This window comes from Rhipicephalus microplus, chromosome 9 (genome assembly GCF_043290135.1).
Source record: "Rhipicephalus microplus isolate Deutch F79 chromosome 9, USDA_Rmic, whole genome shotgun sequence".
Lineage (NCBI taxonomy): Eukaryota > Metazoa > Arthropoda > Arachnida > Ixodida > Ixodidae > Rhipicephalus > Rhipicephalus microplus.
In genome coordinates, this window is record NC_134708.1 from 98,657,705 (window position 1) to 98,672,369 (window position 14,665).

The following is a 14,665-nucleotide window of genomic DNA, read 5'->3' on the forward strand; positions in this document are numbered from 1 at the left end:
CTTTGTAAATACGTCGAATTTTGGGAACTACTACGGTTTCGTAATTGGTAAACCACTGCTTCTTCTCACTTGGGCTTCATGACAAACGTTACGTTGAGGCTGCTCTTGTACGTCGATTCCCGTAGAAACGTGGAACTGTCTTCATCTGCAATAGCGCAGCTCCTGATCCGACGCAAATGAGGGAACTTGTCTTTAGCGACGATCTATCTTCAGGTTTCCCTCTATTATGGATTGTACGTTCAAATCACTGGTGATAATCCGTGGCCAAGGTGTCATTGCTAAATGTGCACTTAGAAGTGCAGAGCCAAACAGATTGACGGTGAATAATGTGCCCCTACTAGCGTGACGATGAATTCTCTGCGTTTCTAAGGCTAGAAGACTTAATGGCTGATATAATCAGCTGTGAATGAGTGCTCGGTATAGACAAACCATGGTGATAAAAATGATGATGTTACTCGTTGCTCTGCTATCTTGAGGCAGGAGATAAATACTTTACAGCCAGATAACAGTATTTCCTTATTAAGAAGTATTTTGTAAGTAACGATAGTGGAAAATTTCTTCACGAACAAAACTGCTTGAATATACAAAATGCAGGGTTTGAGAGAGAGAGAGGGAGCGAGAGAGAAACAACATTTATCAAGAGTCCGGCGAGGATAGATCGGGGCGGGCTTGAACCCTGGCCTAAGCATCGGCCGCGAGCCCTTGGTATCGGGCGGCTTCTTCGGCTCGCTGGACGGCCCATAGTTGTTATAATGTGGAGCTGAGCAGAGCCGCCACCCAGTGTGCCCTGCGGTTCGAGACTGCCTCCTCGTTTGCACTGCTGACTGCGTCATTGAGACTCGAGCACTCCCATAACATATGCCCCACGGTTGCCCGGGAATCACATGCTTTGCATTTATCTGTCGAATACAGGTCAGGGTAACAGAGGCGAAAGATCCCTGGATTTGGAAAAGTGTCTGTTTGAAGTTGTCTCCATGCAACTGACTGCTTCTTAGTTAATTTGCTATGTGGTGGTGGGTATTTACGCCTACCGAGCTTGTAGTGCTGCGTAATCTCACTGCAGCTAGTCATACGTTCCTCCCACAAGGTTTGAGCAAGCAGAATTTTTTCAAAGTTGATGCTTCTTTGAATCTCTTACCAAAGGTGTGGAAGGAGGAGCTATGGTGCTTCTTTAAATCTTTCAGCAGCGGGATTGGTGCATTCAATATTGGAAGATAACTTTGAGCAGCTGGAGTGAGGAGGCGAGTTTGGAGTGCAAGAGTCTTAATCATTAGGGCTTAGCACTCTGCCTTCTAATAATTATTTCGTATTCATGAGGACATCTGCTATAGGTATAACTTTCTGATCTCAACTATATCCGCACTGTCCTTCTGACGTCATTTTAGACGAAATTCCTTGTGGCTCTGCTGGCTTTGCTTCTGCGGATAACACGAGGTACAAGTAGTCGACGGAATCATAATATGGCGTAGCGCATCCCGACAGAGACAGAAAAGGGCACAAGCACAGTGCAAACTTGCACCTCATTGTTTCTATGCTTTTTATACAATGCAGTATATTTATTAAAGTAAGGGATCTTGTTAAGAAACAGCGGAGAGCAAGCACACGTGAACACTTATCACAAAAATGTGCCCTGCGTCAATGCAATGACTCCAGACACTCTCTTGGCTTAGCCGACGAGGCTTAAGAGGGAACACTGGCGCATTTTATATTTGTATTGTAGTTATTAGGGTTCAATATTTTGCGCATATTTCTGTTGCAGGCGCTATTGAGATTACGGGTGTTTTCTTCAAATTTTGGAAGGAAGCGCACGTGTGTCAGTGCGTGCTGATACGACCAGATATAGCCTTTTATATATCGTACAGGTGTTCCCCAAGTCTTTGATGCCCCTATTCTGTTACTGTGTTGATGCGCTATGCCATATTAATTATACATCCAAACCAACCAGCCCGGCGACGTGACTTAGTAGACCTGGAATAGCGTTGCGACATCTCCAAAATTTCTGTCGAAATGTGTATTGTGATAGGATTGATGAACGACAGTAGCTGCGTACGCCCGAAATATTTCCTGATTTTCCCATTTATCCCGCGACATGTTGTGGTAAACTACAAGCTTTTAATGCTAATTAAGCTGTATGACGACAGAACAAGTGCGCTCAGAAGAAGATATGTGTGGCCTACCATTCCTCTTCTAGGTTCCCGCCACGCACTCCGAAGAAGAGAAGCCAGTGAAGAAGAAGAATGCAGACTACAGGATGAGTGCTCATCCGGTCGTCTGTACTTCCCTTCTTCACTGGCTTCTTGACGCTGAAGCAAAGCTGCGCTATAACCTTGCGATTTCATCATGCACCAACTCGCTTAATCTACCATACTACCCTTCAGTAACGCCAAAGTTTCTTCTGGAGTTGTCCGAAAAAAAACTGTAGGATTAGTATAGCTCTTGAGATTAGTAACATAACCAAACGACACGTCTTACTTCAAGTTTTATCAGTCCAACGTGGTTTCGGACGGCATCTGCCAGCGCCTCGCCCTGCCGGGCGACGACTAGTTGCTCGGGTAGAGTCAGTTGTTTCAAGCTTCGGTTGCGAGACAAGTGGTCCAGAAACACTGCTGCGTTCGTGTCATCAGCCTGCAGTTGCCCCGGTTGACAGAATATGTTAGTCAGGAAAGAGCTGGATTGAAAGGTCAAAGAAGATGTTAAGTGACTTGGTGCTACTAGTTGCCTCGTACCATAAGCTCCCAAACAAAAAGCGTCCCACCCTCTACATGACATGAGAGATAGCATAGTATCATGTTACACCTTAGAATATATCAGGTTTATCATCCCAAAACCACCGTATGTATATGAGTGACGCCGTAGTGGAGGGCTTCGGAAATTTCGACCACCTGGGGTTCTTTAACGTGCACACATATCCGAGCATGTGGGCCTACAGCATTTTGGCCTCTATCCGAAATGCAGCCGCCACCGACAGGATTTGATCCCGCGACCTGCGGGTCAGCATACGAGTGCCTTAGTCACTAGACCACCACGGCGGGGCTCATGTTGTATCTTGATCGTGTGTTGTATTAGGGATGCGAATGTATATGTGCTGACCTAAATGTATGTATGTTTGCTTTTAAGTTTATATGTGTTAATATATAGAATTGTCTATGCATGGTGTCTATTTATTTTCGGAAACCATTTTTTCTTAAATACGAGGCGTTTCTTGGCGTACTGACAGCACTTTAGCCGTCCGCCCATCCGTCCGTCCAACCACACATCCACCCATCCATCAATCCGCCTGTCCGACCACACACCCACTCTGATGGGACGCCAAGCAGCAGTGTTGTGCATGGGCTGCGTCACGGGTTGAACGGTGCAAACGCGGTTTCTGCAGTGAGCACTAGACGATTCGTTTGAAGTGATGGCTGGCGTAGGTCTTGCAATGACTGGCGCGTTAGGTTTTCTGCGCGTGGACTGACGAGTCGGTGGTGTAGCGAGCGTCGGTCGCGGTAGCGGAGGGAGCCGCGGTAGCGGCTGGTGTTGTGGGCGAATGGACGACACGGCAGCTGCGGAGCTGCGGCGTGTGTGTGGCAGGTGAGTGGAAGAGTGACGTAAGCGTGCACTGCGAGGAAAGCGTTACGTCAATGCGCAGCTGTGGCGTGGCCAATTTGGCACCGCTCCAACATCTGCGGTGAGGAGAGCACATTGCAGTGCGTTTGTATGGACGCACGGAGGGACAGTGTTACACAGGCCAGTCGAAGAGCGGCTTCGCATCTAAAAATGATCGGAACATACGCGAGCTATTTCGCTCGGTAACCAGTTGTCCTGCCCGATGGCACTGATCCATTTCTCACGGAGGGCATTGTCACTTGGAAAGCCATGATAGCAAACTCTCTGCGTTTTGCGTGAGTGGTTTGTGCAGCCCGTAGCGCAACATCAACTACCTCCCGTCGCACACCAATTCATTAAGAACTGAAAATGCCCCGCTGCAGTAACCTAGTGGCTAAGGTACTCGGTTGCTGACCTGCAGTTCGCGGGATTGAATCCCGGTGGCGGCGGCTGCATTTTTGATGGAGGCGAAAATGCTGAGGCCCGTGTGCTCAGATTTGGGTGAACGTTAAAGAACCCCAGGTGGACGAAATTTCCGGAGCCCTCCACTATGGCGTCTCTCATAATCATATGGTACTTTTGGGACGTTAAACCATACATATTATCATCAACCACGAACTGAAGATCTAGCGCCATACACCACGGGGAAAAGAAGGAAGCTTTTCCATGGCACACACCACCGTTATTGCCTTGTCGCCAGCAGACTAAACCATGTAGCGGCCAATATTAGCGATGTCATTGGCTGCGTCACTTCAGTTGACTTACTAAACATGACGTCACCCAGACAGTGCTGCCTATAATCCTGGCAAACCAGGAGAGCATTTTGAAGCAATCTTAAAGATTCGTTTGCAAAGAATCAGCGCATGTCTGAAGCCTGTAATTTGACATAAATGACGGAAATGATCAAAGAAACGTACCCAGCGAATTTCGTCAAGATCTATAGACCTCGAAAAACCGCCTTAACCTGCCTGCTTGGTCCTGGTAGATCGGAAAACCAACTATACAATGCCTACTAGTGCACTGCTACACCTTAGTCAACTTTCAAGCCTTTCAATTAATAAAAAATTTCAATTATTAAAAATTGGCAGATCCCACGTTCAGTGGCAATCGATGATATGCGAAGCACGAATGAGAAAGGTTGATACTTTAAAATTAGCCTAACGTTGCGAGGGGGAGGTAAATGACGCCGTGCATGACTTCCGTGTCATGATTATTATGTTTGTATGTGTCGTTTACCTTTGTCATGTATTCACGGCACGTGTGACCGAATTTAGTATGTGTGGAGCTGGCGAATTAGTGGCGAGCACGCTACGAGTGTGGTCTGTTCTCATGTTTATACATGGCACGAGTGTCACGTTTATCATGTTTGCACCAGTCATATATTTCGTCGTCCATTGACGTCACGTAACACCAAATTTTGTATATGTGGATCTAGCAAAACGACCGCGAGCACCTTATGAAGGGCCCGATATACTCCAATGCAGCGTTGACGCGCGCGCACGCTGGGCACAGCGACGCTACGTTAGCAAAATGCGAGCACTCTATAGTCTGACGCCAAACGCGCGTCCGTCAGCGCGGCCCGATGGCAACCGGAGCGAAATGCGACATGATGCATTTCGCGCCCATGCGTTACCCGGACAACACTGCGTCTTTCTCTTTTGGTGACGGAGGGACACCGAACGCGTTGAACTGCGCATGCGTCAAAGCAACGCAGTGCGGTGCGTGCCTGCGAACATATGGCAGGACCAGCGCTTGGCTTGGCAAAGCCGGCTTGACACGACGAAATGAACGCCGGCGAGCACGCGCACCGCGTCACGTCGAAATGTATTGGCGCCTTGACTGTGGCATGTAGTCATGTTCTCCCATGACACGCACCTCACGATTATTATGTTCGCACCAGTGACATACCTGCATTCATTCACGTCGTGTAATGCCAAATTTGGCATATGTGAAGCTAGCGAAACGGGCGCAAGTGCATCATCAGTGTGGCATGTAGTCATGTCGCTACATGACACGAATGTCATAATTTTTATGTTAGGGTCTGTCGCCTGTGTTCGCCATGCAATCATGTCATACCATACTAGTTTTCAAACATGACATGTGAACGAAACCACCACAAGAGCTGAAGAACCATGATATGTAAATCAACTCATTCATAACATACGTATCATGATTTTCATGCTATGACTAGTCAAATATGTCCTTCATACAGTCATGGTATGTCGTACTAAGTTTGGTACCGATACCATTATCAAAACGACCAGGAGACCTAAAAGTCATAGGCGGCTAGACAGATAGATAGATAGATAGACAGATAGATAGATAGATAGATAGATACGCTCAAAGTCGCCAAAAATCGCTAAAAAATGCTTCGCATATAAAAAGTGTAAGAAATCGGGCGTGAGCTGATAGGAAGCAGAAGCTGTCGTACAATTCAACATTGCCAGTGCCCAACTTGTAAGCTGAAGTAGTGGAACGAAAATCGTTATACGAGGCCATTGCAGCCACTAGGACCTTCTTTAATGAACTTAGCGGACCATAAAACTTACAGATATTCCGAAACGTCACCACACAAACGACACGTGCTTCAGCTATGGGAACAAACAGTGTACAAAGACCCCTTGGTATGTACTAGATAGGCGTCTTAACGTTGTTGAAAGTGCGGCTTCTTTATGAATATAACACATGCAGCTAATGCACTCAGTGCTAGAATAAAAGTGTAAGGACTGGCTCATTATTTGCAGTCAGCGCAAGAGAGGGCTCATGAAGCAACGCTGCGAGCCTTGCGAGCGCCGAATTCACTTTACCGAGATATAATCTGTAAACCTTGGCAGCTCATGTTTGAAAGATTTTAGACTCGCAACACATCAGTAGCAATTGCACCACCACCTCATGAGGCCACTTAAGAGAGTGTCCTGGTCAAATGGTGCAATAATTGGAAGCTCGAAGGAGATAAAAATGTGGTCGATCCCTCTTTTTTTAGAATCAGCAGAACACGACAGTGAAACGTATCTTCTCAGATGTGGTTAAGCATCCATTGCGCATTGTTTCGGCACGAGGTGAATGAATGTATACTGCAGTAACAAATTGCATTAAACGAAAAGAACGACAATCAGCTAAAAAATTGCAGCGCGCACCTCAAGCAGAAACCATGCTGGAAATTAGCTCACGCAAGACGAGTGGGTACGAGCGAATTCCGCACTTTTTTCTTCGTGTGTGAGCAGTACGCCCCTTTCATACACGTGACCGCGTCAGCTAGGAAACTCACGTTCGTGCCCTATTTAACTACTGGAACATTAAAGCAAACATCTGGTGGTAGCAAAAGAGGTACAAAGCCTACGAATTCCGAGATAGACGTGTGCGCCTCCACCACGCCACGTGGAGGCGCGCGCACACAGTGGCAGGCGGCGCTGAAGTTTCCAAGCTCTGAGGACCACAAGCGGTATATGGTGTATATAAATAACTTGACTTTGACGTGTTGGAAAAGGTTCACTTTGTGGTGTAGTGGTTAGCGTCAATAGCCGATGAATGCGAGGTCACCGGTTCGATGACCCACTGCGGAAGTTTTGGTACTCGTTTTTTGTTTCTTGGTAATTGTGTTAGAAAACATTTGATACCATCATATCCGGGACAAAAATACGTCATGGAGCCGTGGAGGGCCTCGCCGTAAAACGCTTTCTTGTTAAAAAGTCTCCTGGGATGTTTCGCAATGGCGCACCGTTGCGGAAGTGGCTTTCTTATTCTAAAGATGTGCTAGTTTACATGTAAGAACTGGCCTCGAACGTAAGTGAGCCAGTAATTAAAAACACGTTTCTTGATTTGCGAAATACTCACCACGGCGTTAACGATGTGCAGATCAGTTAAAGCAGTGGCTTGCTCCACGTAGACGCCGATCTTGCTCACCACTTCTTCGTTGAAAAGGATGTTTGAAATATTCAGCAAAGTTATATTCTTCGTGGCAGCGATGGCCTCGCAAAAGGCGACTCTCTCGGTCTGTATCGCCTGAAGAGATAAAATGCACAACTGACTACAAGAACAACAACAAAAGACCTATAAGCGTGACGGCAAGTTGGTTCATAGCATTCCTCTTGACAATGTTGGCGCGTCAACAAGTCACGAATTTAAAGTAAAAAGCAAAACAGAACAAGAGCTTCATTATTACATTATATACGAGTACCATAGATGCCACTTAAAAATAGAATACATACTAAAAACTTTACAGATTCGATTGCTGTGGATTCGCAAGCACTCCTTCAACCGTATTTTGTCTACTCGAGGGCGATAGTTGTCCGGGTGTGTAGAAGTCACGAAGTGTGCTGTTTCACTCAATTATTAAAACAAATATCACGTGCGTCTCCGGGATGGAAGAGGTGCGCAAGCGTCGACATAGACATGGCGGACGAAGTAATCAAGCAGATGCACAATGGCAATGCTTGAGCTAAGAGGAATTATTATGACAATCGGCTGCGACACAGGGCCACGAGGGAGAGAGGAGTGCGCGTTGTGCCACGCGGTTGGGAAGGTGGCTTGTCTTCGAGGCGGAAGCGAGGTGAAGGTGGTTCGCCAGCATCTTGGTCGGGGTTTCTCCCAACTGCATGACAGAAGTTAAGAGCCAGAACGGCCTGCTTTGCTTGGCCTCAAGCTATGACGGCCCAAGGAAGTAGCGAAAAGCTACCGCAGTCACCAGCGTCACTATTGGATGTAGGCCCGAGTGTTTGAATGTGGCCTACATCGACGCTCCCTTGGAAAAGACTCCGGTAACCTTCGTCGACCTCGGTCTCCGGTTCCTACATGGTTCGTTGGCGCATACACCTGAGCATTATCCAGCCCTTCGCCGACCCTTACAAAACCGGGTTTGACCTTTATGTCACCCTTGAGTCACCTGTCAGTCAACTCAGTCACCTTTCTGTAGACTTGACTTTTCTTCTGAAGACCACATCTGCAGACTTTCTGCAGACGCCGAGCAGACTCTTCCGATTATGTGCGCCCAGAGTGCGTGTGCGTGCACGTATACAACGTATCAGTATGTGTCTACATATTCTGGAGCATGACACATTTGATAACAATCATTAAATGGGCTTCACCTTTCAGTCACCTACCAGTCACCCCGTACACACCTAGCTGCAGATTTTCTGCAGACGCCAAGCAGACGGTAAGCAGACTTGTGTGATAATGTGGGCCTTGTTGGTGCGTCTGTGGATGAATTTATTATATACGCATATATCTACACATTCTGGGCCATGCTAAATGGGTGTCACTTTTCAGTCACCGATCAGTCACCCCTGTTCAGACCTAGTCTACGGATTTTTTGCACATCTTGTGTTCTAGTGTGAGATCCCGTGAATGCGTGTGAATGTATATATTATATGCGTATATATCTATACATTCTGGATCATGACACATTACATAATAACTAAATGGGCTTGAATTTTCAGTCACCCTCGTACCGACCTAGACTGAAGATTTTCTGTAGATGATAGGCAGATTTCTCTTTTATTATGCTCCCTGTGAGTGAGTGTTTACGTGTAAATATAAAATTTTGAAGCATAGCAATTTCCCTGCCAGCACTTAATGACTGGTGAAGATGACATGACTACATACACCAGGTGGTGGATGAAGGGCGGAGAGAAGCACTTCACAATTGGGAAGTGCGTGTGGTCTATAAGTTTGGTATGATATCGCACGAGTTCTTGTGTACACGTATACCAACATCGTCATGTATATTAGAGCAATGATGTCTTTCTTTCAACGTAGAGATGTTGGTCGTGGTACATATATCTGCCGAAGTGTATGTTCCCAATACTGGAATGGTATGAAACTTTTGTTTTTTGTACATAGTGCCAATAAACTTTTTCTAAACAGATTTACTTAGCTGTTGTCGCTTGCACGCGTTGGGCACGTGTTCTGCGGGGGCATGGGTGGTATTCTATCCTTTGATGCTCTATGTTTCTTAAATGTGTGGCCAACGCAAATGGTAACTATTACTTTTCGTTCAGTGACTACGTCGCTGAACGGCGACTTGAAGTAGCACGCAGCTCGTCGATTGGTCTAGACTGGTCACGGCAAAAAAAAAAAAACGCGGACGTGCGCACCAAAGTGCAGCAATTGAGGCTCGGTGGAAGACACGTCCGGAGTGGTAACGTACCTGGCTCCACCTGAGAACACATGCAAAGGACTCTTAAGAGGAGTCGACGTGGAAGTCGGCGAGGCTCAACTCAGAGCTAGAATTGTTAAGGATCGCAAACTGAGCGCTTTGGAAGTAAGGCGGATCAAGAATACCACGGCTGTGGTGGCGCTTTTTGAAGCATGAGGGTGTCCAACTACGTGGCATGCGGCGCAACTATATTTCACTGCACGCTTTGCCGACGTTACATGGAAGTCTTCTACCAATGTGGAGATTCGGGGTACCGCGATGACGCATGTTCTTACCCTGGAAGCAAGTGGTGCTGCGCTTGCGGCAAATGATCGCCGACGGAAGATCACTGGTGTGATCCGACCTGCGCGTTGTGCACTGGCCCGCACCCTGCTGCCGCCAAAGACTACCAGGACAAATTTAACTACCCTGTATCATAAACAGATGACAAAAGCAGCGAGGGCGACGTGCCGAGCAGCTGCAAGTGGTTCAACAGTTATGTGACTCGACCAACTTCAGCACAGCTAGTGGTAGGATCCGCTCGAGTACACCATGGTGCTCGGCCAGAGAGCAGCACCAATAGAGGCCACTCACGCACCCCTGCTGCGCAAAAGCGTGACGTAATGAAAAACCACTCTCAATCCAGAGGGCGCTCGGTGTAGGGTAGGCGCAGGTAGGAAGAGCCTACCTAGGCAGATCGTGCCCAAGGGAAGACGAAGAATAAGCTGCAGAGATCGAAGGAGGTTACGCAATTTGCTTTGTCAGAGCATGGTAGTAGGTCACGCGTGGATGCATTTCTTAAGGAAGTTAAAGAACTTTGAGAGGAGGTCGCCACCTCAAAGCGATTACTTGAAGAGGGGAGTGACTCGGAAGTATGTAAAGGACACGCTCAACAAAGGAAGATGTTGGAGGAGCCACTCAGGACAAGCAGGATAAACCAGGAGAACGTAAAGCTGTTGGTGCAAAGTGTTATGGTACTAGAGGAAAAGTTGATAAGGGCCAAAGCGAAGGCCCGAGTGCAGATAAAGACAACGAATAACTCAGAGGATGCTCCGGACGTGGAGTAGGGCATGGTAATTTAGCGTTGTGGATGGCAATCATAATAAAATGATAATCTAGTAGTGGATAGAGAGAGAGAGAGAGATAAATAGAGAGCAAAAGCAGGGAGGTTAACCAAGCTTGGCTCGGTTGGCTAGTAGTGGAACTGCCCCAGTGTTCAAAGGCGCTAGGTTCCGCTACGACAGTTCTTAACAAACCGTGTAGAAAAGCCGGGAAGTTAAGACACGCAATGCGACGTCCTTACCCTCCCCGAAAAAACAAAAAAACCATATCGGTCCGGAACGAGAGAGGAAGAAGATTAGCAATGTTGATCAGTAAAGAATTGGTATTTTTTAAAGACAATAGTCTTTCTTGGGGACCTTCAACGCAAAAAATTTCATCGGTCTGTCTGTTTATGTGTTTGTCTGTACATTGGCCTGTTTTGCCACTTATAACGGCACCGGATAGTTGAAACGGCCGACCCAATCCGCAGTGCCCACCAATGTTGCTCAAGATTAAGCGTTCATACTTGTGCAATTGTCAATTACAACATATATTCGCATGTCTGGGGCACAATAACAACACGTATATATTCTGCATGTGCGTCTTTTACTAGAAAAGGCATACATAAGTGATTTTAAGGACCGTAGCGCTTATCACGCTGCGCTGACCATGCAACGCTTGCTAGAAAAGGCAAGTGTTTCCAACGCTTTGCTAATACGAGACGGGGGTGGCACCTACCAGTTGCATTGCGTTGTACACCTTATCACCTCTGAGACGGGCGCACACACCCGTCTCAGAGCCACGCGCTTCGTTTTCCAAGAATACTGCGAGATGGTGCTCATGTCTCACGCGTGACATAACTTGATGCGCTCCTTCGCCTCCGCTTCACGCTCGAGGCACTCTACCGCAGCGCCTCCAGAATACCATTCACCGATTTTCTTGCGGAAAACATGAAATAAATGTTTTGTTCCCTCTCTCCACACGCAAGACTATCATCTTTCGACAACATTTGCAGAATAACATGCAGATACGGGACCAATTTTTTAACACGTAATTGAATCGGAAAGGAGTAAGATGGGGATCCGCACGACCACGAGTGGCTCAAACAGAGTGTCTTTGTGCTTTATGTCTATAACCTGCGATCAGAACAAAGACACTGTGTGCTTAGGAGGTAACGTCGGTACCCAGGGACTCTCCGCTGATAGTTGCCGGGACTTAAATATCCCTCATAACGCTTGGGATTACGCGAGAAAGACCGCAAAAGTAGAGAATCTGGTAATGATCCAGTATGACCTAGCGTTTATGGTATTTACTGACCCAGGATTCCCGACCAGGTTGGGCCCGTCGGTTGCGTGTAAGAAACATGGGGAACGTCACATAGGCGAATAAGCAAGAAAATACGGGCAGTGACCACTTCATAGCAGTGGTAACTTTAAAAGTCGACCCCACTATAAAGTGGTCGCTTTTAAAGTGCACCTAGGGCACTTTAAAAGTCGACGCCAGACCAGATAAAAGGTATTTCGAGCCAAGGACTCGGATAAGTTTAGCACAATTGGGAAGGTGCGCATGAGCCCACATTTCTTGTTCAGTGAGGCGATCATCTCACTCAAGGAAGTTGTAAGGAGGGCTACTATTGTAATACAGAAGTCGAAGTCACAAGAATGAACGTGGACCTCGCCCACCTGTTGGAGCCGAATCCTCGATTTTGAAGACATCGAAAAAAAGAACAACCGCTAAACCGCAGGTTCAGAAAAATGGTTGCGGAGCCTTACAGACAAATAGAAAGTTACTGCGCGGAGCTAAATAGGCCACAATGAAATGAGGTATGCGTGGCAGTAGACGAATCCATGCTAACAGGAGGGAAGTGGAACCTCCTAAAGCATCTCCTGTGAAGCAAAGACCAAGGGGAATCAAAAGCAAACACTTAGTAAAGTTATACTGAAACACAAACAGGTGGGAGGTAATGAACAATCCTTTGTGAATGTGGTAGCAGATATATGCCTCCTCACAGGCCGGTGCAAGATGAGGATTATCCACAGATTGAGTATGCGACGGGGGACCAGCTGCACATGGCCTTCACAGAATTGGAGGTCAGGGCGGTGCTGCACAATTTAAACAGCAGATAAACTCCAGGCTCGATCATTTTTCAAACAGGCTATTACGAAACTTGGACGATAAGGCAGTGGTACTTCACTTAGGTCAACAGGATATGAGACGTAGGAGTAGGGTTTGGCGTATGGAAAACAGCCTCGGTGACACTCATTCGGAAACCTGGGAAACCCTTTAATTATGACAACATAAGGCCCATATTGCTAAGCTCGTGTGTAGGCAAGGTAGCGGAACACGCTACATTGAACATGCTTTTCGGGTATATCGAGCGTATGGGGCCTTTTTCTTCGCACGATGGTGGGTTTTTGGCCTACCCTATCGACACAGAAGGATAGGCAACTGCCAAGGAAGCAAATCTGATTGGCACAATCGGGACGTGAGAGGTATTCTAGCTCTCGTTATCAGTAAGGCGTTTGACACAGTGCTCAATTGAGATATACTGCAGGCCATGGCGAACACGGGTCTGGGAGTGAAATTTCAGGCCCTTATCAGGTTGTCTCTCATCAACAGAACCACTACAATTCAGCTGGAGCAGATTTGGTTGAGCGAGAACAAATTGGGACCTAGGGGTACCAAGGAGTACCTGGGAGTACCTAGGGGTACCAAGGATCAGTCATATCAACACTGCTTTTTAATATAGCAATGAAGGGTATCGCAGACAGGCTAAGCAGCATCCGAGACATAGGTCACACTGTTCACGCGGATGACTACGATTTGGTGCCCAGTGGTTCCCTAGCAGAAATTAAGTGAAATCTACAAGCGCCCATGGATAATACGGAGGCCTATCTAGCAAACACGGGCCTTAAGCTGTCTCCGAGTTAGTCTGAGCTGTTGCTTTACAGACAAGCAAGGCAAGGGCGTCGAGGACTCACAAGCCTAGACCACTTCACCATGGCATTATATGCAGGTGGGCAGAAAACGCCTAGGGTTGACTCGGTCAAGATGTTAGGCCTGCTCATAGACGCAAGGGGCTCTAATACCAGAACAATTCCTAACCTTACAGCAAAAATGGAGAATATGCTGAAGTTAATAGCTAGGGCATCCACCTGGAAGAAGGGATTAGATGCGGACAACGTCCTTAGGATGCACCACGCACTTCTCATAAATCACATTACCTATGTGGCATCACCTCTCGTGTGATCGAAAGCAGAAAAAGGAAGTTGAATACGCTTATGCGCAAGAGCATGAAGAAAGTGCTTGGCTTGCCGATTTGCACGAGCTCCGACAGGCTATATCAGCTCGGTATGAATAATAACAGGCGAGATCATAGAGGCGCAGACCACTGCACAGGTGGTTAGGCGGTCATCGCACAACGCTGGCAGGAGAATCCTAGACGAGGTTGGCTTGGCTCCTAGGATAAGGGAGGAACAGCGGTCAACACTGAGTAGGGAAACGAGGGTGACCTACGTCGTGGGGCTTTTCCCGCGAAATGTAGATCTCCAGGATAACGAGGGTAGGCGTAAAACTCATACACAAGCTTTCTTGAAAAAAGTTCAGGATGGTATGAACTCTGTTGTTTTTGTTCATGAAGCGCAGTACAAAAATAAGATAATGTTCACGCTGTCAATAAGGGGGAGAGCGTTGCGCTCCTGCGCCTAGGCGAGGGCAGCCACACCTGGGATGAGCAAGTTGTGGTTGCGTGGGCTTTGTTAGACCCAGAATGACCCTACGTTTACACCGACTCGAGGGAGTCAATCGGAGCTTTCGAATCTGACAACCTCGCTTTGAGAGGTTGCCTCCATTCTGGAGGTGACGGCCCTTCCCCGCTTTCATTTCATCCCTTGGTTCCCTGCA

The 14,665-nt window shown here is 47.2% G+C and overlaps 1 protein-coding gene across 4 annotated transcripts in view; it reads right to left on the bottom strand.

The window, feature by feature from the left end:
* Positions 1-14,665, bottom strand: part of LOC119164684 (uncharacterized) — a 91,216-nt gene that overhangs the window by 46,008 nt on the left and 30,543 nt on the right. For 3 of the 4 annotated variants that reach the window (XM_037416901.2, XM_075874148.1, XM_075874150.1), the window contains exons 5-6: positions 7,423-7,590; positions 2,473-2,625 (exon numbers count right to left, since the gene is read on the bottom strand). In XM_037416901.2, the coding sequence (XP_037272798.1) occupies positions 2,473-2,625; positions 7,423-7,590 (321 nt within the window). The remainder of the gene's footprint in view (positions 1-2,472; positions 2,626-7,422; positions 7,591-14,665) is intronic. The other variant, XM_075874149.1, reaches the window with a different exon arrangement.